This window comes from Lutra lutra, chromosome 4 (genome assembly GCF_902655055.1).
Source record: "Lutra lutra chromosome 4, mLutLut1.2, whole genome shotgun sequence".
NCBI classification, from domain to species: Eukaryota; Metazoa; Chordata; class Mammalia; order Carnivora; family Mustelidae; genus Lutra; species Lutra lutra.
This window is the reverse complement of record NC_062281.1, coordinates 925728-950594: the sequence shown is the minus strand read 5'-3', so window position 1 is coordinate 950594 and position 24867 is coordinate 925728. Positions and strand designations below refer to the sequence as shown.

At 67.3% G+C, this 24867-nt stretch overlaps 2 protein-coding genes across 12 annotated transcripts; one reads left to right on the top strand and one right to left on the bottom strand.

Moving 5' to 3' along the window:
* Positions 1-1823: 1823 nt before the first annotated feature.
* Positions 1824-4987, top strand: IQANK1 (IQ motif and ankyrin repeat containing 1). Of its 5 annotated transcripts, XM_047727537.1 has the most exons (12): positions 1824-2302; positions 2403-2543; positions 2596-2787; positions 2865-2990; positions 3324-3463; positions 3542-3596; positions 3728-3820; positions 3983-4091; positions 4190-4286; positions 4362-4496; positions 4562-4649; positions 4682-4980. In XM_047727537.1, exons 1-12 carry the CDS (start codon positions 1952-1954, stop codon positions 4862-4864), a joined length of 1710 nt encoding a protein of 569 aa, XP_047583493.1. In that variant the 5' UTR covers positions 1824-1951; the 3' UTR covers positions 4865-4980. The 5 variants fall into 5 exon arrangements, with proteins under 5 accessions (XP_047583493.1, XP_047583490.1, XP_047583492.1 ...); XM_047727535.1 differs by having other exon boundaries at positions 1826-2302; positions 4190-4496; positions 4562-4987; XM_047727534.1 differs by having other exon boundaries at positions 1824-2543; positions 2596-2990; positions 4562-4987.
* Positions 4935-24681, bottom strand: SCRIB (scribble planar cell polarity protein). Of its 7 annotated transcripts, none has more exons than XM_047727523.1 (37): positions 24502-24681; positions 23385-23502; positions 23181-23259; positions 22999-23088; positions 22829-22885; positions 22663-22726; positions 22493-22567; positions 22280-22424; positions 21776-21894; positions 21396-21595; positions 21141-21307; positions 20905-21035; positions 20688-20813; positions 19877-20023; positions 19362-19751; positions 18674-18736; positions 18215-18304; positions 17682-17759; positions 16817-17140; positions 16635-16715; positions 16299-16553; positions 15858-15968; positions 15467-15760; positions 15175-15363; positions 9172-9282; positions 9042-9089; positions 8766-8840; positions 7705-7767; positions 6913-7020; positions 6665-6824; positions 6454-6574; positions 6158-6349; positions 5928-6070; positions 5814-5851; positions 5627-5701; positions 5409-5460; positions 4935-5317 (listed from the first exon to the last, which is right to left on the bottom strand). In XM_047727523.1, the coding sequence occupies exons 1-37, from the start codon at positions 24658-24660 to the stop codon at positions 5172-5174; spliced, it is 4884 nt and encodes a 1627-aa protein (XP_047583479.1). In that variant the 5' UTR covers positions 24661-24681; the 3' UTR covers positions 4935-5171. The 7 variants fall into 7 exon arrangements, with proteins under 7 accessions (XP_047583479.1, XP_047583481.1, XP_047583480.1 ...); XM_047727525.1 differs by having other exon boundaries at positions 6665-6788; XM_047727524.1 differs by having other exon boundaries at positions 16656-16715.
* Between the last annotated feature and the right edge of the window lie 186 nt (positions 24682-24867).

Sequence of the window (24867 nt, the reverse complement as noted above, 5' to 3'; positions counted from 1 at the left end):
GCCAGATAAGACACAGGGCGCGCATTTACATTGGAATTTCAGATAAACAACTAATCCTTTCGCCTATGCGTGTCCAAAGCTGCGTTGTGTAGTTTTATCAGCTCAGCCCGGCGAGCCCAAACCCAGGGCTTCCTGAGCACTCCGGCTGGCACGCCAGTTGTACCCTCTGGGCACGGTGGTCTGCCCAGGCCTCGCCCTGCTGTTGGCCCCCCGCCGTTGGTGCTACTGGGTGAAGCCCACCTTCCCGGGCAGGGCCCTCCCTCCCGCACTCCCTGCGGCCTCCATGCAGACTCAGGATGGGGTCATTGTGTCGTCTTTCTGTCGCTGTCAGTGGGGAGGCCGGGAGGAGAAGCCCCGAGTGGTCTCGAGCTGCTGGCTTCCCGTCAGAATCCCACAGACACCGACTCACCAGCTTGTCACATTCACCGTTGCCATGGCGGGCGAAGTGTCCCAGGAGACCCCGCCGTGGCGTCCCCCTCGGGCTGGGTGCCCGGCGCCGCCAGGGTTCCTGGTCCCTTGTGCACTTTTGTCATCCTTAAGGTTTATATCAGGAACATTTAGAACAGATTTATTTATTCATGAGAGAAAGACAAGAGGGCCAGAGAGGCAGGCAGAGGGGGAAGCAGCTCCCCTACGAGCAGGGATCCCGATGCGGGACTCGATCCCGGGACCCCGGGATCATGACCTGAGTTGAAGGCTTCACTGACGGAGCCCCCCAGTGCCCCAGGCAATTTTTCTGTAGTTCGTCTCTAATTATCCTCACAGTCCCGTCTCCCCTGCTGCTGCACCTCTGCTCACGTCCCCCACGGTCACCACCCGGTTCGCGCCGCTGGCCGGCGAGCCTAGTGCCCCTTCCCTCCGTGGCCGCATCTGTGCCGACTCCCCTCCTGTGGGCTTCGCCTTGTCTCCGAGCCCTTGTCTCCCTGAGTCCCACTGAGGCTCCGCCATGGCTTGGGGAGAGGGGGCCTCGTGGACTGGTTCCGTGGGGTCGCCGTGCCATACGCTACGGTCCCTGCAGCCTGGCCTGGCCCTTTCTTCTCCCACCGACAGCGGTCACTGGCACCGTGACGCCCGGAGAACTGCAGCAGCCGCAGAGCAGTTAGGATCGTCCGGGAGCCGCGGGGCTCTAGGATCAGACAGCTGGACAGGCCTGTGGGCTGTGACTGCCCCCAGGGCCCTGTTTCCAAGAAAGGCACACAGAAGCCCAAAAGCTGACCGACCTGACCTCAGGTGGGCAGAGCGCCTGCGGGGCCTGGTGCAGGCAGCGCCCAGAGCTCTACCTCACGCTCAGACCTTCCGCTGGGGCTGGTGTGCTGGGAGGTGACACCCTGGGTGCCCTCTTCTGAGTCCCAGTGGGCAGCTGAGTGGAGACCCCCACTTCGGCCTGGCCGGCCCAGCCGTGGCACATGGGTGCCTGAACGCTGTGGGGGCCTCTGGCTCTGGGGGGAGAAGGGTCCTGTGGGGGTGCACGGGGCTTCTCCGCCAGGGGCCACCTTCCTCACCATGCCTCAGGTACCCTGGCGGCTCTCCAGCGGGACCTCTGCAGCTGGTCTCCAGGGGCCCCTGCCATGTCTGGGCTGGGGAAGGTCAGGAGGCCCTGGGCCCGCCTGTGCTCCCGGCTCAGTTTTCACACCTCTTCCAATGCTTTCTGCTGCATGGTCTCAGGTGCAGATTTTAAAGATTTTATTTTTTTAAGGAATCTTTGCAGCCAATGTGGGGCTTGAACTTACATCCCTGAGGTTGGTTTGTTTGTTTGCTTTTTAAGATTTTATTTACTTGAGAGAGAGAGCAGGAGCGGGGAGAGGGAGAGGCAGGGAGGGAGAAGCAGGCTGCTCCACCAAGCAGGGAGCCGGATGTGGGACTTGATCCCAGGACCCCCAGGATCATGATCTGATCAAAGCAGATGTTTAACAACTGATCCCCCAGGCGCCCCCGAACTTAAAACCGTGAGATGGAGAGTCACAGGCTCCACCACCTGATCCGGCCAGGCGCCCCTGCCTCTGTGGGTTTTAGACCGTGTCTGGCCCTTGGCTGGGTGGGAAGAGATGTGCGGCTGCACGTGCCATGTGGACCCGGAGACCTGGCGCGCCTGGAACGGGAGACCCCAGTGGCTGCGGGAGGCAGCTCGGAGGGGACCGGGACCCCTGAGCCCCCCCTCTCCCCGCCAGGGCCAGCCGTGGAGGACCCAGCGGCCACCGTCATCCAGTGCGCCTTCCGGCGGCTGCTGGCCCGGAGGGAGCTGGCGCGCCGGCGGCGGGAGCGGCGGGACTACGGGCAGCGGATGGAGCAGCTGCAGCGGGACGTGAGGCGGGGCCGCGCGGCGGTGGGGGCGGCCGGGACCCCCGGAACCCCAGGGGCCGGTGCGCGCGGGTGGGGGCTCCTCGGTCCACGTGTGCCCGCAGGCCTTCGTGGCCCTGGTGCGCAGGGAGCAGGAGGCGGCGGGCGGCGGCGGGCGGCGGCGGGAGGAGCGGCGGCGCGGGGCGCGGCTGCGGGAAGCGGCCTTCGACGGCGACCTGGGCGAGATCCGGGCGGTGCTGCAGGAGGTGCGCGGCGGCGGCGGCGGCACGGCGGGGGCGGCCGGGCTCCCGCGCGCAGGCGGACGAGCTGCTGACCCGCGAGGGCCTGGGCCACGACGAGGCGGGGGCGGCGCGGCGGCGGCGGCGGCGGGTGGCGCTGGTGGAGAGCGAGGACGCCGGTGGGAACACGTCGCTGTCGGAGGCGGCGGCCGGCGGGCAGCCCCTGGCCATCCAGCTGCTGGCGGAGCAGGGCGCCAGCCCCAACAGCAAGGTGGGCGCCGGGCCGGGGCCGGGGGCCACGCGCCACGGCTGCCCCCGCGGAGCCCAGCTCAGGAGCCCCTCGCGCAGGGCGCCTTCGGCCGGACGCCGCTGTACCGAGCAGCCTTCGGGGGGCACCTGGAGGCCGTGGAGGTGCTGCTGAAGCTCGGAGCGGACCCGCGCGTGTACGCGGATGACGGCAGCACCCCGCAGCAGGTGTGCGCGCGAGCGCGGCCCCGGGCAGGGCGCGGGCAGCTCGGGCTGAGGCTCAGAGCCACGCTCGCCTGCAGGGGGCCTGGGGCACTGGCCCGCGGGGAGGAGGAGGAGGGAGGGAGGAGGGGATCCGGAAAGGGACGTGGAGACTGTGTGGTCTTGGCAGGGGAGGCCCAGAGGACCCCTGGGTGTCTCCTTTTGGGGGCAGCTGTGCCGTGATGGTCATGGCTTTGGGGGCGTGATTCTGCCAGTTGGCGCCCTTTTTTGTAAAATGGGAGAGTCGGGGGCAGCACGGAACCCAGCACTGAGCTCCTGGCCAGTGTCATCCATCCCTAGGTGGCCTCCCTGGACACTGTAGCCCATGTGCTGCAGTCGTGGGACCTGGACCTCACAGATGCCATGCTCCAGAACATGGATGCTGAGAGGCAACGCCGGGCCCGGGAGGCTGAGCAGCAGGAGGAGGCAGAGGCCAGGCAGTGCGCCCTGGGGAGGGAGGGAGGGAGGCAGGGGGTGGCGGGGAGGGCCTCCGATGACTGGGCTGCTCTCCCGACCAGCATGAACCTCAACGTACAACAGCTGGCGAAGGCACAGCACCAGCGGCAAATGCAGGTAAGCAGGCTGGGTCCCGGGAGGTGGGGACAGGCGGGGTTGGCGGGGAATGCCCTGCAGGCCACTGGCCTCTGTGGGATGGAGCTGGTCTGGAGAATGCCGGGACAGCCCGCCTGGGCCCTCGTGTCCAGCTGCAGCAGGCCTACTGTGAGCTCAACCGGAGGACCGCGGAGCACGAGGAGTGCGCACAGAGGGACCCGTGCCGGGCTGATCTCACCCTGCAGGTGAGCTGTCGCCCTCTCGGGCCTGGGCTTCCATGGCCTGCATCCCCTTCCAGAGCGTGGGCGCCACCTTCCAGCAGCAGCCTCTGGGGGCATCTGGGCCGCTCCGCGTGGAGGGGGGTAGGCTCACTCAGAGCGGAGCGTGGGGCCCTTCCTCTCGTGCAGGCCATCAAGGATGCGGAGGCCCGAGTGGACAGGCTGCGGCTGGAGGCCCGGGAGGCTGCGGAGGCGCTGGCCATGGCCAGGTTGGAGCTTCGGGAGCAGACACAGGAGGGTGGGCAGTGCTGGGGGGCAGGGTGCCAGGCCCAGGGAGGGGGTGTGGTAATCGGGTCCTCCCGTCAGTGGCCCGCCCCACTTGTGACTCCCCCATAGGCGGGGAGGAGGAGATGCCCGGGCTGAAATGCCGGGTCCCCGAGCTGCACGACGTACTCATGAAGGACGTGGGTGGCCGCATCCGCGCAGACGGCCGGTCAGTGGTGGTGACTGGGTGGGCCGGCGGCCAGAGGCACTGGGTGGGCAGCAGTGACCCGGTTACCACTCCCAGGTGGCCACTTGTTATCGACCCTTCGGGCCAGGCAGCCACCTTCCTGCGCTACCAGGACACCAACTACGTGGCTGCAGTGGACCCGGCACACCTGCGGCCAGAGAGGCTCCGGCTGGCGCTGCTGGGGGCGCTTAGGTAGGCTGGCGGCATTGGGGGGGGTTCCCCCGGGCCGGGCACCTCACCCACAACGCGCCCCGCAGGTACGGGAAGCCGCTGGTGTTCGACCTGTGCGAGGTGGACCTTTTCCCCGTGGTGCAGCAGCAGCTGGAGGCCGTGCGGCCGGGGCTGGTGCAGAAGCTGCTGGGCGGGGTCTCCTGGAGCATGAGCGCTACCTGTCGCTGCTGCGGCCGGCAGACGGGCCCGAGTACAGCCCCTCGCAGTTCCAGCCCGCGCGCCTGGGGCGCTTCCGTGCCATCTTCGTCACCAAGGCCCAGTGGTCGCCGACGGAGCAGCTGCAGGTGCTTCTCCCCGTGCGGGTGCTGCTCCCCGGCGGGGGCCTCTAGGGCCTCGGGAGCTCGCTGCGCAGGGCCCAGGCCCAGCCTTGTGGCGGCGGACAGATGGATAGACAGGAAGTAAAATGTAGTCAATTTTATTCCTCTTAAACCACAAAATAGAGTCTTTGGTTGTACAAACGTCACTAGTTACAGTCTTGCCGATGGGTCCCAGCGGGGGAGGGGCGGTTAGTCAGCGGCTGGAACTCCCGCAGGGTCTCTTGAAAACGCTAACACCCAGGTTAAAAGACTCGGGGTCAGGGTGGCGGTGTGGCTGGCAGGGCCCCCTCCCTAAGTCGAGAGGAGGCACCAGGAGCCTCTAGGAGGGCACAGGGCCCAGGCCGCGGCGTCCAGGCCTCATGGGCCGCCGGCTGCTGCACAGTGTCACCTCCTCGGGGCCTGTGGTGCCAGGCGAGGGTCTGCCCAGGAGCACCATGGCCACTTCTCCATCCTCCTCCTGTAGGCCTGGCGGGCAAGGCGGGCAGGCAGTGAGTGACTGGGGGGGTGGTGGGCAGTCGCCCTGAGCACTGCCCCAGGGCTGAGCCTGTTGACTCACCAGGGCTGGGAGACGGTTCCAAGGACCTCAGCTCCTCAGCAAAGTCTGGGGACTGCGAGGGGGAGAAGGGTGGGGTCAGGACCGCAGCCCAGGCCTTGCAGCCGCCCCCAAGAGCCTGGGTGGGGGTCCCCGCGCCCAGAGGCCTCGAGACAGGCAGAGAGAGGGGCACGGGCCAGGCTAGCAGGTGCGCGCGGCTGTCCTGCGGACGGGCCTGGTACCTGCATGTCATGGACAGGTCTGGAAGAAGGGAGGGCTGCGAACACCCTGTAGTCAAACTTCCTCCCAGACAAGGCCTTGGAAGGACAGCGTGAGGGAGAAAGGCAGAGAGCGTGAAGAGGGCGAGAGGAGGAGAGGGGAGGGGAGTCTGGGGAGGGGTGCAGGGCAGCAACAACTGTGGCTCCTCACCAGACGTCCAGGGGAGCTGCCGGTCTGGGGCCCGAGGTCTGAGGGGACAAGAAGTGGGCGTTGGGAGAGGTCTGGGCTGTGGGGCGGGCCGCCCACCTCTGCCCGGCCACAGACCTTCTACAGGGGTGGGCGACGGGGTGGGTGCAGGCGAGGGGGCCTCGGCCAGCCGCTCCAGGGGCCCCCGCCTGCTCCGGCCGTCCTGGGACTTGCTGAGAACCATCTGGGCGCGGAGAGCGTCCTGCTCCAGGGACTTCATCCTGTGGGCCGAGGGGAGGCGGTGCTGGGCGGGCGGGTGGTGCGGCCGTGGGGCTGGGCTTGGCCTCACAGGGCCACCAGGGCCTCACCTCGCTGCCCTCCAGAGTGCGCGCTTCTCGGCCTCCAGGGCTCGCCGCTCGGCAGGGGACAGAGCCCGATCGGGCACCTGCATGGACAGCTCCGGGCTCTGAACGCGGAGCCGCTCCTGCTGACGGCGCTCGGCTTTGGCCGTGCGCACCGGGGCGCTGCCTCCGAGAGGCTGGGGGGACGAGGGGCTGAGCCTGGGATGGGAGACAGGGCGGGAGGGGCAGGTGGGTGAGGTGCAGCCAGCACAGGGTCACCCGGGAGATGGTGGGGGTCCCCGACTCAGTTCAGCTCAGCTCACCCCGCGGCAGGGCCGGCCCAGGGTGCTGGCTCCTCCGGCTCCTCCCCGTCCAGGTCCAGGGCGAGCCCACCGGCCTCGGCCTCCCGCAGCAGCTGCGCCCGCTTCTGCTGCAGCTTCCGGGCTGGGGGCGGGGCGTCGCGTCAGGTGGGACCTCCGCCCCGGGCCTTCCTGCCCAGCCGCGTGGCCGCCCACCTGGCCGCCCACCACCTACCTTCCTCCTCGTGCATCTTGCGTAGGTCATCGGCACCCACGAGGGACACACGCTTCGGGGGGCCCTCAGCCTGGGGTACCCGCACCTCCAGCTCAAAGTACTTCTGCCGCTCACGGAAAGACAGCTGCTCCGGGGAGGCTGTGGCCCCGGGGGGAGGGGGCTGCGGGAAGTGGGTCCTGAGACCTGGCGCCTCCGGGCACACGGCCCAGAGGCCCTCGCGGCCGAAGGGCGGGCGGCCCGCTGCGTACCTGGGTGGGCGTGTCCTGCAGTGGGTGCGGGCCAGGCACGGCGGCGAAGGTCCTATAGGCTTGCTTCACGTTGGTGGGCAGTGCGTCGGGCGACGGTGGGGCTGGGGGCTGGGGAGGGACCACAGGTGACCAGAGCCAGGCCAGGACAGCTGTCCCCGCCAGCTGCCTCTGACTGCCGTGCCCCGTGGGCCCGAATACTCACAAAGTGGGGTCCCCTCTATCCCTGGGGACCACGGAGCCTTCGGTCAAGCCCAAGCCAGGCTTCTCAGCAACAGGCAGGGGCGGGGACCAGGAGGTGGCACTGGGGTTCTGGTAAAGGGCTGGGGGGGCGGGGCGGTGCTGGAGCAGAGAGACTTGGGGCCAGAGGGGTGGCGGCCGGGGTGGGTGTCCAGGGGCACAGGGCCGACACTCACCTGTCTGCCGCCTCCTGAGAAGGGGCAGAGGCTGGCAGCTGGCCTCCAAGCTGGGCCTACCAGTGCTAACCCCCAACCACAGGCAGTAAGAGTGGGAGTGCCCTGGCCTGGCCCTCCCATGCAGCAGACCCAGGGAGCCTCAGCAGGACCACGTTGGCCCCCAGGGACTCAGGCACAAGTGGGCAGGTAGAGGTGAGGCAGCCCTGAGCCCCCATTCTGTCCAGGAGCCACAGAGAGCTGCCCCCCCCACCCCGCCCGCACTGCCAGCCACCTCTAGCTGGGGAGGTGCTCACAGGCTGTGCCCTCACAGGAGGGGCAGCTGGGGGGAGGGGCCATCCCCTGGCACCCCTCCCTGGATGGGGGTGCCCCAGACACTCACCTGCTGGCAGCTGGGGGAGCAGGGGCTCTCCGCCATCTTCCCTCCTGTTGCCCCAGATTGTACCTGCAGGGGTCAGGCAGTGCTGGGGTGAGGGGCAGGCAAGGCTGGGGCCCCACGAGGAAGAGCTCTTGGGGTAGGGGGTGTTTGCCCAAAGCTGCTGCTCCATTCCCCAACCCAAGCCCAGCCCAGAGCAGGTGCACTATGGCCTAACCACGGGTCAGCCAGCATGAAACTGTTTTCCCTAAGGGACTTGGAGTCCGCCAGGCTCCCCTCTGCCCCGATGTGCCAGGGAGACAGGAAAGAGGCTCTCCCCACACGGGGCAGGGGGAAGCAGCTGTTCCATGAGCAGTTTCCCCTGCTACCCTCCCCTGAGGGTATGACGGGGGTGAGCCAGGGAGGCCCCAACTGCCCTCTGCCAGCCCAGAGCTAGGCCCCCAGCCCTCCTGGGCCTCCCCACTTGGCTGCTGGAGGATGCACTGAAGCCCACAGGCCCTTCCCGCACAGCCCCCACCCTCCCTGCGGTGCCTCCTAGAGCCCAGCGGGCGGTCACTCGCCTCCCTGAAGGCCTTTGGAGGACAGCCGGCTGGGCACAGCCTCTGGGAGGGCTATTCACAGCTCTTGTGGGAGGGACAAGACCAACTATCCATCCTGCCCGGTGCCTGCCGCCCCCGCCCCGGACCCGGTCTCCACGACTTCTCAAAGCTGCTCCAGGCTGTTCCCGCCCAAGCCCACCATGACCCCCCAAAGGCCATGGGGCCTCCAGCTGCCCGTGTTCCCTACTCTGCAGCCGGCTCAGTGAGTCTGGGGTGAGGTGGGGGCTTCCCGGGACCCAGGCTGAGCCCTCGGCTGCCTCAGGGCTTGGCTCCAGGGTGAAGAGGGACCTGGGCCAGATCAGGAGGCAGAGCTCCGGCATGGACGCCCGTGTCCTGTGTCCCCTGCAGGCCCTGCCTGCAAGCCCCATGCCCCAGGGTCTCAGTGGCGAGTGGGGGCTCGGGCAGGGGCAGGACAGAGCTCAGATAGGGAGGTGGACAGCAGGCCAGGGACGTGACTGGGACACTGACCCTCTGCGTGCTGCTGGCGCCGGGGACGGCGGCTAGAGTGCGGTAGTCCAGCTTGAGGCTCTCCGAGCTCAGGCCCTGGGGGGCAGAATCCAGAGTGCTGCGAGGGGCCGGGTCTGCACCCGAGCAGGGGGCTGGTGGACGCCACCAAGAGTGCCTGCAGCCACCTGCCGCACTGTGTCCGCCCTCGGGACCCGCGGTTCTTCGGTGGGGGGGGCGGGGGGCAGCCAGAGCACAATGAGAAGCCAGTGTGGAGGGCGGGGGCGCCTGGACACTCACCACAGCCTCCAGTCCCCACGGTGGCGTCTGTCCCGGTGGCTCCTTCTCCTGCGGGCAGAGAGGATGCCTGTCAGGGGCTGCCGGCCTCGGACCCCCAGCCCCGGGGCTGCCGGCTGCAGGCGCTTCTGACCTTGGCGGAGCCCTCGGGGCTCAGCTCGCGGTCGATGGAGGAGATGCTCTCCAGACTGTTCCGGCGGCCGAGGCCTGCTGCGAAGGGGTTGGCGATGACGCCTGGGGACACCTGAGGAGAGGAGCAGGCTAAGGGCGGGGCCCCCAGTCTCAGGGCCCCTCCAGTTGTTGGCTGCAGGCCCAGCCGAGGCGGCCTCCGGGGCAGAGAGGTCTGTGAGCGGTGCTGCTGGCCACAACCCCGTCTGCAACACGGGGTGGCTACGGGTGACGGAAGCACGTCACGGGCACTGGGGGCCGTTCCAACACGTGGCAGGAGCAGGGAGGCCGACTGCGGACACTGAGCCGGGGGCACCTGGTGGCTGTTCCCGGAATCTGCAGCGCGAGCACCCAGAAAGGACTCTGAAATAAAGGCTGTGATGCAGGAGAAACCTCGCGGCTCTGAGCAGGGGAGAGCCCTCGGTCCGGCGGCCAGGGCGGGGGAAGGAGGGCGCGTGGCCCACCCATGAACTGTGCTGTGACCGCGAACCCTGAAAGTGATCACAGGCGACGAAAACACAGACGAGGGCAACATCCCGGCCTGCGCTGAGAGCAGGAGCCAGAGCGGGGGCGGCACGGAAGACCCCCTCCCCCCATGGGAACGGCCCATGTGGCTGAGACACAGACCCGGTGCGGCAGCCACTGAGAAAGGCCGAGTGCGAGAGAGAACGAGGTGATGGCAGGGCAGTGGCACCCCAGGAAGCAAGGCCAGGAGAGCCCCCAGCTGGGAAGAGGGAGCCCAAGGCTAAAGGCATCAGGCAGACACGGGGACGCTGTCGCGACAGATGGGGCCGCTCACGTGGCGGGTTCAACGGCCGTGAGCTGTGGACAATGACCCTAGAGAGGCGGGCTCAGCGGGAACAGGCGGGAGGCCCGGCCACGGCTGGGATTCTGATGGAAGCAACTTTAATGACACTAAGGAACCCACCTTCCCACCTTCTGGAATACACTGGGCAAGAGGCCGCAGGGAGGCCCTGGTGTGGTGGGGCCCTCGGTCCGGGGAGGACAGGGTGCGCAGCCCGGCCGAGTGGAAAGCACCCACACAAGGCCGCCGCCGGGTTTCTCTCGTCAGAGAAGGCTGCGCGTGCACAGAGAAGGGCTGTCCCGTGGGGCAGGTCGTGCACTCTGGTTTTCCAGAGTGGGAGCTGCTCCCACTTCCCGGCCTCAGGCCGCGCAGAGGCCCCAGACCCAGACCTTGGCTTCTCAAGACCACTTTCCAAGAGGAGCCGGTGCTCCCTCGCGAAGTGGGACATGGGGCTGTGCGGGAGAGCGGGACACGAGCCGGGAGCACAGAACCAGCAGCCACAGCGACACACCGGCCCTGGGAGGCGCCGTACCAGCCAATGGGGAAGCCCCTCAGCACGGGAAGGAGCCCCGAGTCAGAACCCGGCTGCGGCCGCCACTCTGCTGCTTGCGCTGCTGAGGGAAACGGGACGGGGAACCCCACAAAACACACGCTGGTTTCACAGGGGAAAGAGCCACTCTGCGGTGGGAAACGGGGAGACAGCCCGTAGAGGCCGCTGAGGACAGGACACACTGCTACCTGTGCGCCCGGTCAGTGGGCTCCAGCGGGCAGCAGTCATCCCAGCAGCGCTGCGCCCCTGAAGCCTTCTCGTGCGGCCCTGGGACCCTGCACTCGGTCAGGGTCGGGGAGACGAGGGAGACGGGGCAGCCGGACGCTCGCACACCCATGGCCTGAGGCCTCTGCTACAGAGAATGCTGCGCACGAGGCCTCGGAGGGAGAGTCTGTGGCCTGTTCTTGCTGCTCTTCTCCAAGTTTAAGGTTATCTTATGTATTTGTGTTTTGCAAAAACAAAGAATGGGGGGGCGCCTGGGTGGCTCAGATGGTGAAGCCTTCAGCTCAAGCCATGATCTCAGGGTCCTGGGATTGAGCCCCGCATTAGGCTCTCTGCTCTGCAGGGAGCCTGCTTCCCCCACCCCCCCTCTGCTGCTCCCCCTGCTCCTGCTCTCTTGCTCTCAAATAAAATCTTAAAAGAAAAACGACGGCAAGATAACCCCAAATGCACACTACGACGGACTGGAGTGGGGCGTGGGGACGGTCGCAGGTCCAGGTGGCGAAGACTCCTCGCAAGAGCCGGCTGTGGTCTGGGCTTGGGACCACGTAAAGCCACGCTCCAGCACAAAACCCATCTTTAAGGGTTGAAAACAAGAGGCGTCTGGGTGGCTCCGTGGGTTAAAGCCTCTGCCTACAGCTCAGGTCGTGATCTCAGGGTCCTGGGATTGAGCCCCACGTTGGGCTCTCTGCTCAGCGGGGAGCCTGCTTCCCCCTCTCTCTGCTGCCTCCCTGCCTGCTCCTGATCTGTCAGATAAATAAATAAGACCTTAAAAAAAAAAAAAACTGAAAACGAGCAAGGCCAACTGTTGGCGCCGTAACACACAGAATTACTTCACGTGACTTGAAGACTCAGTATTTTGGTGACGCGTCCCAGTGAATAGATCTCAGGGACGCGGGACCTTACCTCGCTCTCAGCGGCCTCCTTAGCGGCAATGCTGCTACTGCACTTTGAATCGTTAGGAATAACGTTACTTGAAAAGAACTTCAGTATGAGAAAAAGAGACACAAACATAAAATCAAAAGTTAGTGAAAACGCTGCACTCCTGGCTGGCCCAGTTGGAGAAGCCCATGACCCCTGATCTCGGGGTCATGAGTTCAAGCCCCACGTTGGGCACGGAGCCTACTTGAAAAATAACAGTACAAACTAACGGCTTCTCTCTTTCTAGAAAAATCCACATTCCAGGCTCCGAGGGCTCCCGGACCCGGCTGGGTTCTCAGTGCCGGGGACCCCTGGAAACGGCTGGCTCCAGGGCTGGGGCAGGAAGCACCTGGATACCTGCACAGTCCAGAGAGCAAGGAAGCTGTCAAATGACACATGTCACGCTGGACAGACAGCCGCACGCCCGACGGGGGCACAGTGCGGCCACAAACATGCAGAACATACGGACCCATGAATTCAGCAAGAGAAAAACACTTCAGACCTCCCGGGCCCCAGCTCGCTCCCGAGAAGACGGACAAGATGAAGGGGACCAATGTGTCCCGCAGGTCCAGGTGGCGAAGCTGGGGGGAGGTGCCCCCCTGCAGGGAGCGGGGCACAGAGGAGGCGAGGGGAGCACCGTCCCCTTGCGCAGGAGGAGGAGGAAAGGGGAGCGAGGACGGGGCGCCAGCTCTCCGGGGAAGCTGGTGAGAGCCAGAGGCCAAGGATGTGAGCAGAGCGCTCCCACTTCCGGCGCGGACAGGCTGGCGGGCACGCGGGTGGTGCTCCTCGGTCTGAGCCTCCCTGGGAGTGCCGAGAGGAGGGCACAGAGCCCAGGCAAGCCCACCGGCTGCATCTGCGAGGCCGTGCAGGTGCCCGAGGAGGCCCCGGCCACGAAACAGGGCCAACAAGTGCACACGCGTCCCGCCTCCAGCCACTGTGCAGGGCACCAGGGGACAGACGTGGCCAGGCACGAGCCGGCACCAAACAAGCCTGGAGCTCAGAACCCAAGTGCAGCTCAGACACTTGGCAAACCCGGACTCCTACAGGGTCAGACGCGCTCACGTTAAACAAGAGAAAAACACAGCAGATGAGACGGGCAGGCCGGGGTTAGGGAGAACCGGGGTGGGGGGCGGCGAGCGGAGCCATACGAGCGTCCCCGCCCGCCCCGGGGCTTCAGACACGGAAGCAAACACCGAAGTGCAAGCTGAAACCACCCCTTCAAGTTGGCACGAGGCAGGGCCACTGGCCGCCATCACGGCCCCCGACACCGGGCTCCCTGAGCGACGGTGGGGTCTGACCGGGATGCAGGGTTTCCAAGCAGCTTAGCAGGAGTAAGGAAAGCAGAGCGAAGACGCGGCCCCTCGGGAAACGTGTTCCGAAAGCAAAGGTAACTGTCGAGGCCCTGCTGACTCGTCAGAGAACCCGGCGGGCTCACCTGGCAGAGAGAACACGCTTCTCTGGAATTTTTTTTTTTTTTTTAAAGATTTTATTTATTTACTTGATAGAGAAAGATCACAAGCAGGCAGAGAGGCAGGCAGAGAGAGAGAGAGAGAGGGAAGCAGGCTCCCTGCTGAGCAGAGAGCCCGATGCGGGACTCGATCCCAGGACCCCGAGATCATGACCCGAGCCGAAGGCAGCGGCTTAACCCACTGAGCCACCCAGGCGCCCCTGGAATTTTTTAAAATACAAAATGCAGGGCGCCTGGGGGCTCAGTCCTTAAGCCTCTGCCTTCAGCTCAGGTCATGGTCCCAGGGTCCTGGGATCGAGCCCTGCACTGGGCTCTCTGCTCAGCGGGGAGCCTGCTTCCCCCTCTCCCACTCCCCCTGCTTGTGTTCCCTCTCGCTGCGTCTCTCTCTGTCAGACAGATAAAGTCTTTAAAAATAAGTAAATAAATAAAATAGGAAAAAGCGGCAACGTGACCAATTAGGGATCAAAGCACACGGGAAAGCGAGTGTATTTAGGACACAGTGAGCACATAAGGGAGGCCCCATGTTCAAACCCGCAGGGACGACGGGAGCAGAGTCCCCACTGCTGACAAGACGCAGCCGTCCAGCCGAGTGCCAGTCCCGGAGGACAAAGGAAACGCAGGTCTGTGTAGGGTGGGGGAGGACCTCGAAAACGGGGAGATATTGCAAAGGAAAACCCCAAGTCCACAAGGCACAAAGGACAAGATCAGAACATGTAATTCATAGAAAACTCAGATTTCTAGACCCTCAGAGACACTGTTCTTAAAAATCACGAGCGACAAAGACACTTGCATCCCATCAGACAAAAACCCGACGCGGAATCACGGGACAGACACGCGCGGGTGCCCAAGCTGGGGCCGGGGACGGGGGCACACAGGGGCAGGCCTCCCAGTCTGCCCACCGCCGGTCCCCAGGACGCCCTCCCACACAAACTCCGCGGAAGCCAAGGTGGGCTGCCGGGCCTGCTGGCCACTGTGCTGGGAAGCCCCCGACAGCCGCCCACGGGGCACAGCCAAGTGCGCGCACCCCACCTGGAACCCGGCGGGGCTCACACCCTCCACCGTGCAGCGGTTTTCTTCTTTCTCTTCAGACAGAAAGCTTTAAAATCAGCAAACGTGCTGATCGAAACACCTCTAAACACACATAAGAAATAAACAAAGGTAAAGGTGTCCTTGGGACTGCTCGGTCCGGCCTCAAGGCCTAAGAGAAACTCCTCCCAGAAACCACCAGGATTCCCATGAAGACGGAGGTGTGGGCGCAGGGCCCCCAGCACAGTGTCCGGGCCCAGAGTGCAGGCTCCCTTCACGTCAGTGGACACGCGATGATGGACAAACCCTTGCCGGCACTGACCCCCAACCCAGGGACCAACCCCCCCCATGGGCCAACCTGCAGTGACTGCCTTGTCCCCCTCCAGGCGAAGAGCCCTCAGGGACCTGTGTGGGCTGTGTCAGCTTCCACCCAGGGGCTCCGGGGACAGCAGTGGGCGAGGAAGGACTGCGTGGGGAGTGGGGGACCCTCCGGCGCAGAGGGGACGCCGAGGCTCAGAAGCCAGAGCCGCTCAGCACACAGGCCAGGCCGAGGGTCAGGGCTCTGGGGGACCGGGCAGGAGGACAGCTGGTGCCCCCAAGCCCCACCCAGAATGCTGCTCTTAGGTAGACGGTCCCAGGGAGTACACCGTCTGGGGAGGAGCCGCCAGCAGGGGACAGGCCCTGGACAGGCTGGGGGTCCCTGGGTGGGTCCGAAGGCGCCATCCTGCAGGGCTGCAGCCTCACCATGCGTCTGATTCAGAGCCCCCCCACCCCTGCCCAGATGCTGCCTGGCTCGACCACACACCTGCTCTCGTGGACTCGGTGCCAAAGGCTCAGTGTGTGGTCGTGCACAGGTGGCCAAGAGCACAGCCTAACCCTGCGGCGCCCCCGCCCGCCGCCTCCCGGCGCCCCCCGACACGCACACGGTCCCTCATCACACAAGCCGAGCCGCACACGCACTGACGAGGCAGGCACTGACCTCGGCCGGGACCACGGGGCTGGCGTCGAAACCATCGCAGACGAGCACGGTGAGGGTGTCGCCGACGCCACGCAGCAGCTGCACTGCCTCGCCGTGGGTGAGGCCAAGCAGGCTCTGCTGGTTCACCTCCAGCAGCCGCAGCCCGACCCGCAGCCGGCCGTCGCGCCCGGCCGCTCCCGTGGGGCTCACCTGCAGAGACCGGGCCTCGCACTCCAGGATCCACCAGGACCCGGGCCCTCGTCCCCTCCCTGAGCAGCCGGGTGCTGCGGGGATGGCCAAGGAGGGGCCTCACCTTGGAAATGAAAATGCCCTCGTCTGTGGGGTCACAGGGGTTCCCTGCATGGCCCTTGGCGCCCCCTCGAATGCTGATGCCCAGCTTCTCCCCGGGGGCCTTCTGGATACAGAGTTCCCGCATGCCTGGGGGTGGTGGGTCCCTCCTCACGAGCAAGACCAGCTCCAGGCAGGGCCGAAGCAGGGCATTGACAGCCTCCTGATGCGTGGCCTCCCGAATATCCTGCCCGTTCACTGCCAGGATGCGGTCCCCGACCCGAAGGCCACTGCGCGCAGCCAGGCCCCGTGGGAGCACCTGTCAGGAGAGGGATGCTGAGCGGGCTGGAGGCCTCGCTGCCCCGCGGCCAGGCTGGGCCCTCCTGGCACGGGAAGGCCTATGGGGCCTGATCTACCTTGGAGATGAAGACGCCAGGCTCCTGGATACCAAACGGGTGGCTGGAGTGATCGGAGCCCCCGACGATGCTGAGTCCCAGGGGGCCCCCGGCTCTCGGCAGGCAGATCTCCTGCGGGTACCAAGGGGCCTGAGGGTCTGGCTGGGATGAACCCGCTAGAGCAGCAAAGCAGGGCCTCTCCAGCTCAGAGGGCATATGGGCCTAGGTGGCTGCAGTCAGCTTGTCAGGGATGGTGGGGGCTGGGGAGGCGGGGGGCGTCCCCGCCACATCACGGCACACGAGCACACGAAGGCCACGTGGGGATGCGGCAACCTACGGAACGGCCCCAGAGCAGAGGGTGCAGAGCCCGGGAGCACCGGCTCTCCTGCCCGAGGGGTAGATGCGTCACACCAAGCTTTACGGGGGGTTAGGGTACAGGCAGGGAGAAGCCCGGGGTCTTACCTCCACCGGGTACGGCCCCTCTGAGGCAGCAGCTGGCAGGCCAGGGGCCAGCCTCAGCAGCCCGGATTCCCCAGGGGTGGCAGTGACCACGGCGGTGGGGGCTGCAATGGGGGGCGGGGGGGAGTGTGGCAGAGGGCTGGGGGGAAGGGGCCCCCCGGCCTCCCGCTCCAGCAGTAGGGCGATGGTGGGGGAAGCGGCAGTCAGCAGGGAGACGGCGTGGTCGTGCCTGGCCTCAGTCATGTCCACCCCGTTGATCTGCAAGAGTGTGGCCAGTCAGGGTGCCCTGTGGTGAGTGGAGCAGAGGGGGCAGTGAGCGGCCCCGCTAACCCCACTCACCGAGAGGACACGATCGCCGACCTGCAGAGTGCCCGCCCGGTGGGCAGCGCCCCCCTCTGCGATGCGGGAGATGAAGATGCCCTGTGGGCGGGGGTGGGGGGAGAGCCCGGCACAGTGAGTCCGAGTTCCGTCCTGTCCCGTGGCCCCGAAGGACCCCCGTCCCCCCACCGCAGCCACCTCACCCCGTCACCAGCCCGGTAAGGCGTGGAGCCCTTCCCACCGGCGATGCTGAAGCCCAGCCCCTTCTCGCTGCGCACGAGGCAGGCCACATGGCGCTGGCGGGGGGCCCCGGCAGACTCCGGCTGGAGCAGGGGCAGGCGCAGGCCGGCTCCCCGCCACTCCCGGGGGCTGTAGTCGTCCTCGGGCCGCAGAGGCGTGACGGTGACGGCATTCTCGGGCTCGACCATGCGTTCGCGCCACAGCCGCATCCTCACGGTGCTGCCCGCGCCCCGGAGGGCCTCCACGGCCTGGTGGTGCTCGGCGCCGTGCAGGGCCATGCCGTTCACCTGCGAAGCCCAACGCCCATCAGGACAGGGCCATAGCCCCGTGAGTGCTCCGTGCACCGCTGTGCAGACGGGACTCCCAGTGGGCTCACCACGCCCATGGCCTGAGCGGCCCTGGGGGTGGGGGCAGGGTAGGACGCGAGCCAGCTGATGGGAACACAAGAGTGCCCTTCCTGCTGGTCCACACCTAGGTCCCCAGCCCCACAACCCCCTGCCACCTATCCCTCATCCAAGCAGTCCCACGACTAAGGACACCCGAGGCCCCTGGCTGTCTGAGCCCGGATCGGTGAGGCTCCTGCCCCACCACCTGTCCGTGGGCCCCTCCAGATCCTCAGGCTCCATCCTGGTACGTACGCATCATCACAAGCACACGGTCTCCCTGGGGCCCTCCTGACACACTTACCAAGGCTCCGGGGCAGGACTAAACCTCCCACCCAGCTTGCTGGAGGATTGACCACCTCCCCGGCCAGCCTCCAGGGGCAGCATCTGCTCCAAACACAGCCGGTGCCGTTTGTGTGAAACCGGAGACGTGTCCCCAACTCACCTCGAGGAGCTTGTCACCCACTCGGACCCCCGCCCGGGCTGCAGGGCCCTCTTCGGACACCCGAGAGATGAACACGCCCTGGGGAACGAGCGGGGGCTGAGCGGGGAGAGGACGGAGGCCACGAAGGGGCCCCGTCCTGTCCTGCTGGGGGAGCAGCTGGCCAAGACCTGGAAACCCCCCGGGGAGCCTGCAGAGACGCCCAGCGGCACGGGAAGAAGAGGACGGGCCGGGGCTGTCATGGGCCGGGCTCACTGCGGCAAAGCCCACGGAGCCAGAGGGCCCAGGTCAGTCTCCAGATACGATTTGCAACCCCAAACCCAACAGGGGCAAATACGGGAGCGAGGCAGAGTGCAGAGGAGAGCGCCAGCGCCCTGCACCGCCTCTGAGCCATGGAGCCAGTCCTGGGCCGGCCGGCAGGGGGCCCAGAACGAAGTGAGCCACGAGGTCTGAAGGGGCAGCTGGAAAACCCTCAAAGCCATGACCGGCTCTTGGGGAAAAGGCAGGGATGCTGGGAGAAGGATACAGCCCCTTACCTCGTCGCCCCCCTTGTAGGGTGTAGAGCCCCGGCCGCCAGCGATGCTGATACCCAGACCCCCTGTCTGCCGCACGATGGTGAGCATCAGCTGCGAACAGAACACACGTGGGCCGTCGGGGGCTGCCTGTGGGCCCAGCACGGCGAGAGAAGGGCCTGGTTCCGCCCAGCAGCAGAGGTGCCCCTTGGGGCAGGGCACGGCCCAGACAGAGGCCCGAGGCCTTGCCCCCGCCTGCAGATGCCGCCTCAGAGCCCCGCAGATCTCGAGGCACCCCGGCACCCCGACAAGACCGGCTGCCTTCCCAGGCCCAACGCCACATCTGTCTGTCTGTCCGCATCAGAGGGCACCCAGGCCCCACCCCAGGAGGGGGAAGCAGCACAGACGGGCATGCGGGGCAGGGCAGGGAGTGCGAGCGCCCACAGCCCGGGACCCAGGCACCAGCAGAGAGCGAGTACAGACCTCCTCCTCCTCAATGCGTGCGGGCTCGATCAGCAGGTTATTGGCCGGGTCAAACGACACCCCCTGTCAGGACGGGACCAGCATGCAGTGAGCCGCGCCCGCCACCGCCGCAGCCGGCCCACCACGAGCAGCAGGGACAGGAAGCACCACACGACACCGCCACCGCCTGAGCACCGGGCCCCTCCCCTCCAGCCCACAAGTGTGGCCGCCACCACCAAAGGGGGCAGACTCCACGGGGCGGGGGACCCCACAGTGGGCAGGGGCCGTGTCTGACTGTCCCAGGCCCCTCAGCTGCCACGGCCTCACGCCCGTGCTCGGGATGGAAGCTCGATGTCAGATGCACAGAAGAGCCAGGGGCGCCATGTCCCCAGGGAGCGGCCAGGGACAGGACTGGCATGAGGGGCCACGGTGGCCCAAAGCAAGCGCTGAAGAGGACCCGAAACAAAGCAGGCATCCAGGCAGCAACGCGCAGCTGCCAGACCCCGGGGCCCCAGTCTGAACGCGGCCCAGGAAGACCCTGGAGTCAGCAAGCCTTGGGGGCGTCCGCCACTCCACCGAGGGGCAGTCTGGCCTGGGACGTGGACCCAGAGCTGCTGTGCCAACTGCCGGAGACCCCTGCACAGGCCACAGCCCGACCAGGAGGGGCTGGCGCAGCCCAGCTCAAGTGGGTTTGTGAGCAGAAGCCCACCTTGATGGAGGGCGCGGGCGCCAGGGTCGCCTCCTCCTCCTCCTGCTCGGCCTCCGAGGCCGCCTCCTCCTCCTCCTCGGGCTCCTCCTCTTCCTCCTCTTCCTCCTCCTCTGCCCTCGGAGCCCAAGGTGCGTGGGGGCCATTGTGCCAGCCCGAGGGCGCTCCGAGGCCTTCACCATCCGGCTGCGCCCCCTGCAGCAAGGCCACGACGGCCTCGGGCTGGGGCAGCTTGGAAATCTTGAAATGCTTCTTGTAGTGAGGCGTGTCCTTGCGGATGAGGCGCTGTCTCCCGCCAGGCAGGGGCCAGGGCACCTCCGGCTGGCCCTCCTCGCTCTCACCGTCCTCCCCAGGAGGCAGCAGCAGCGTGTCCTCCGCGAAGCGCACCGTGGGCTGAACAGAGGCAGCCGTGAGGAGGAACCCCGTGCTCGGGGCCGGGAGGAGCCCACCCAGGAGGCCCAGCCGCGTGCGCACGGCTCCCACCCCCATGTCTGCCTGGCCCCCCGCGCCAGCCTCACCTCTTCATAACTCTCCTCTGTGGCCTCCTCCTGGGGGCCGGGAGTGGCTTCCTGCAGGCTTGGGCCCTCAGGCTCTCCCTGGGAGGCTGTGCCGGCAGACGGCTGTGAGTCCTCGCTCAGACCCGACTCAGTACTCAGCCTCTTGTCCTACAGAGGGGCAAGCGCGGCTCAGTCCACGGCGGCTGAGGTGGGCTGCGCCCTGCACAGGTGGGGGCCGGCCACCCCAGCTCGCGGGGGAGCCACACCGCCACCCAACTCGACAGCTGTGTGCCACGGCCCCTCGCAGACCTTCACCAGACAACCGAAGGACGAGGGCCCACAGGCTCGCAGGAGACGCAGTCCCACCTGGGGAAGGTCCGGGGCCTCACGGGCCGGGGGGCCTGCCCTCCAGTCCCCAGCTGTCCCCCTCGGGATCCCAAAGCTTCCCTTCCCAGCTCCTGTGGCCCAAAGCCTCCAAGGGAGCAGGATGGGGCGGGCGCTCCCAGCTCCCGACGCCGGATCTGACCCTGCCCCCGCTGGCTGCGTGAGCAGTTCCAGCCCTCGCTCTCCATCCCCTGGGCCACCAAGAACGCAGCCGCCTTGGGCTCCCCCTGCACATCTACACTACATGCTCCCCTGCACCCATCCCCGCAGCCCCTGTGCAACATGACCCCGCCCCATGGGAGGGGGGCGCTCGGCCCTGGACAGCACCCCCAGCCACCCTGAGGTCTCCAAGCCCCACACCCAGGATGATGAGACGCTCAGGGCTCCCGCGAGGTACGAGCCTGCAGGGCCGGTGTCCCCCCTGTGCCAAGCGGGTTCCCACAGGCACCTCCTCCAGGGGCGAGGGCGTTCTGGACTCTGGCCGGCGGGAGTGGGCTTCTCCTCGACGCTCCTCGACGCCCCTCTTCATGACCTTCAGCTCACTGGGGTGAGGCGTGGCTCGACGCTGCAGGCCCTGCGGCACGCACAAGGGTGCGGGGTGGGGCAGGCAGGGGTCAGGGGAGGGCAGGGAGGAGGCAGCCCGCCCAGGAAGCCCCCCACCATACCCGCTTCTCAGCAGCAGCTCCCTCAGCGTCATCGCCGCACGGGGGGACCTCCAGAAATTGGATGACGCTGACGCGGCTGGGCGGGACGTCACTCCAGCTCTCCGAGGGGCTGCTCCGCTGCCCGTGGTCCTCTGATGGAAACCAGCGTCAGGGCGGCTGGGCTTGCCTGGGGCCGGACGCCCCCCCCAACCCCGCTCCCCCTGCCGGCTCACGGCAGCCCATCACCAGCAACCTACCGAGGCTGGGCGGGGGCTGTTGGGGCAACAGGTAACACGTGAGCACCTTCTCGCCGGTCTGAGCGTCGTCCTCGGTCTGGAACCGGAGCATCGGCTGGGCCTGGTTCTCGGCCAGCCAGAGGGCCTTGAGGTTGAGATGCGTGAGCGCGAACGGCAGACTCCGCAGCCTGGTGGCCGGTGGACACGGTCAGCTCGCCGGCGGCCGGCGGGCATGGTCCGCTCGGCAGGGGCTGAGCAGGGCGGGCGGGCACTCACCGGTTCCCGGCCACGTCCAGCACGTGCAACTCCGCCGTGTGGGCGAGCTCGGGCGGCAGGGCAGCCAGGCGGTTGTCCCTCAGGGAGAGAACGCTGAGCGCCGCGCAGCCTCCGATCTCCGGTGGCAGCGCCTCGAGGCGGTTGCGGTCCGCATTGAGGTTGGTCAGCTTGGTCAGCTTCCCCAGTGATCGAGGCAGGGCCTGGCCAGGGAAAGGGCGGGCCGGGGTCTGCAGAAACCTGCTGGGCTTCAGAAGGAGACGGGCGCCCCCCCATCCCCCATGCCGCGCCCACCGCTTCCTGCCAAGTGCCTCCTGCCAGCGACCTCCCACCACACGGCTGACCCCAGCCTTGCACCCCTGGTTCTGCCAGGCCGGCCGTACCGTCAGCAGGTTCTCCGTGAGAACGAGCTCGGACAGGTTCTCGCAGTCGCCAATAGCCTCAGTCACCTCGCACAGCCGGTTCTGGTCCACCTTCAGGATGGACAGCTGCTTCAGCTGACCTGGGGCCGGGGACACGTGGTGCCAGGGGCTGAGTTGGGGGGAGGGCCCGGCTGCCCAGGCAGCACCCAGCTCGGAAGAGGGCGGCGCTCCTCCCTGCCACCTACCCCGTCCTCCTGCTCTCGCTGTCCATCGAGCTCCCCAGCCCCAAAGAGCACAGCCATGCGCACCTGCGAGCCCTCTCCTGCTCGCTGTCCCCACCCTGTCCCCCGCGAGACGCCTCGGTTCCTCAGGTGCAGCACCCGGTCACCCCGACCCCCAGCCTCGGCGTCCTTTCCCCCTCTCAGGGGCCTCTCTTGGAACCCAGGTGGGGTCACGGCTCCCCCCACTCCCCACCCAAGGTTCATGGCCAGCCATGCCCCTCCCCGCGCCCAGACCAGTGCTGACCGATGCCGTCGGGAAGCCGCTGCAGCAGGTTCTGGGAGAGCAGCAGGTCCGTGAGCAGCAGCAGCCCACCCAGCTCCGCGGGCAGCTCCTCCAGCCGGTTCTCCGACACGTCCAGGCACACCAGGCGCCGCAGGTTCCCCAGCTCCTGAGGGCGGGCGCGGAGGGTCAGGGGACGGCAGGGCATGAGGCTGGGGCTCCCACACCCTCACTCACCGGGGGCAGTGCCGACAACTGGTTCCGGTCCAGCCACAGCTCACGGAGGTTGGGCAGAGCCCCGAGGGTGTCAGGCTGCGATAACAAATGGGGAGAGGGGATGGGCTCAGAGGGACGGCTGGAGGTTCGGCGGCCCTGCCTCACCCACGACGGCCCCGCCCTCTCCGCACCAGCACTTCCAGCTCGTTGCCTCCCAGATCCAGCTGCTCCAGCTTGACCAGGAAGGACAGAGACCTGCGGAACAAACCGCAGGATTTGCCGGGGCTGTGTGGCCCAAGGCGCCCTAGGACCGTGGCGCAGGTAGAGACGGGGGGGGGGAGACCCGCACCCACTCACGCGGGCAAGGACTTCAGCAGGTTCTCCCGGAGCTCCAAGGTCACCAGATTGGCGAGGCTGAAAGAGAGATCCGGGTGGGGCGTGACGGAAGCAAGGACAGTGGGGAGAGTGGCGGGGTGGGGCTGAGCCTGTGCCTGTCCCTCCCGCCCGCCCCCCCCCAGGGCACCCACTTGCCCACGTCCCCAGGCAGCGCTTGTAGGGACACGTCATTCAGTGCCAGGTGGGCCAAGCTGCGGAGTTGAGTGAAGCCTTCAGGGAGCCTGCGCCAGGGGAAGGGGGATCCCAGATGTCAAGGACAGGGCTGTGGGGGCCCCCAGGCCCACCACCGCCCCCTGCCGTGGCCACCACCCACCTGGACAAGGGGTTCCCGCTGAAGTCCGCGATCTCCAGAGCTTTGCAGAACTTGATGCTCTCGGGAATCTCGGGGATGTCTGCGAGAGGAGGGGGGTCACCGAGAGGAAAGGGTCACCATGGAGATGCACCCAGAGTGCCCACGCGCTCAAAGCCCTTCCTGCCAGCCCGCAGCCGCAGCCCCACCCCGCGCCGGGCCCCTCACCGTTCCGGGACACGTCGAGCTCCACGAGCTGCATGAAGTTAGCCACCTCGGGGGGCAGTCGCTGGATCTCGTTGTCACTCAGGCCCAGCTTGCGCAGGTTCAGCAGTCGGAAGAAGGGCTGTGGGCAGGGAGCAGGGTCAGGGGAGGGAGGACTGGGCGGCCGAGCCCCCTCCAGAGCAGACATCAGTCGCAAGCCACGGACCCCGTGGGTCTCTGCCTGCTCCAGGCCACACAGGAACCCCGGGTCCTGCCTCATCTCCCCTGTCTGCAGCAAGAAAAGAAGAGAAGAACGTGTATGCACGCCTTGCCACACTTCCACCTTCCTAACTTCTGGTACCCGGTCTCTCGAAGTCACCTCGGATGCCTCCCCTGCTGCCGTCTCGCCATACGGCCGACCTCTGAGCCCAGATCTCAGCTGGGAAGTTCACCTGCTCCCGACCAGGCGGCTCTTCCTTCCCTGCGTGCTCCCTCAAGGCTGCCCTCGCCCCCCGAAGCTCCTCTCCTACCGACCCAGGAAGGGAGCCCGCCAGGACCCACAGTGCCTTCTGCCACAGCACCCGACCACCCTGGCCCGCGTCTGTGGCAAGAACTTGACAACTACCAAGAAGAAAAAGGCAGTAAGTGACAGGCACACAGGTAGTCAGTCAATCCCGGAGCCTCCTGCACACGGCAAGGGACAGAGCCTTCCCACCCAAGCCCCGGTGGGCCACACCCTTTGTGGCACACAGCCCCCAGGCACGGGGCCACCAAGCACCCTGTCTCCAGAAAGGAAACCCTTTTATGACCTGCTTCCTTTAGTCTCCCCCGCGGAGCAGCCTTAGAAGGAAAGCGAGCGGACCAGGACGCGCAGCAGCAGCCGGCAGAGGCGGAGAGCCTGCGGACCCGCCTCGGGGAGAGCTCGCCGCCCCAGCGCGGCCGGGGCGAGAACAGGCCGAGCAGCAGGCGGGGCTGCCCGCCCCCCGCGCCGCGCGGCAGGTTGGTCCCCACCTGCCCGGCTCAGGTTCCCGGTTTCCGGCCCCCGGGGCCCCCGACCCCGCCGCGCCCTGCCGCCCGCTGCCACCTGGTGCCAGCGCCCGAGGCAGGCGAGGCCGGCGCCCAGGTGCGGGCGGCCGCTCACCTTGGGCAGCTCGCGCAGCTGGTTGGCGTCGAGCAGCAGCTCCTCCAGGCTGCGGCTGTAGCGGTAGATCTCCTCGGGCACGGCCTGCAGCGAGCAGTGCCGCTTGTCCACCGACTCCACGTGCCGGTTGCAGCGCCACAGCGGGATGCACTTGAGCATGGTGCGGGCGGGCGGGCGGGCGCGCGGCGCGGGCTCAGACGCGGGCTCGGGCGGCGGGCTGGGCCGGGGGGCGGGGCTCGGTCCGCATGAGCGCCGGGGTCGGCCGGGCGGGGGAGGGGCGGGGGGGCGGCGGCGGCGGCGGCGCTGGGCCCCGGCCGCGCTAGGAACGCTCGGCCCGAGGCGGTCCGAGCTGGGGTGAAGGCGAGG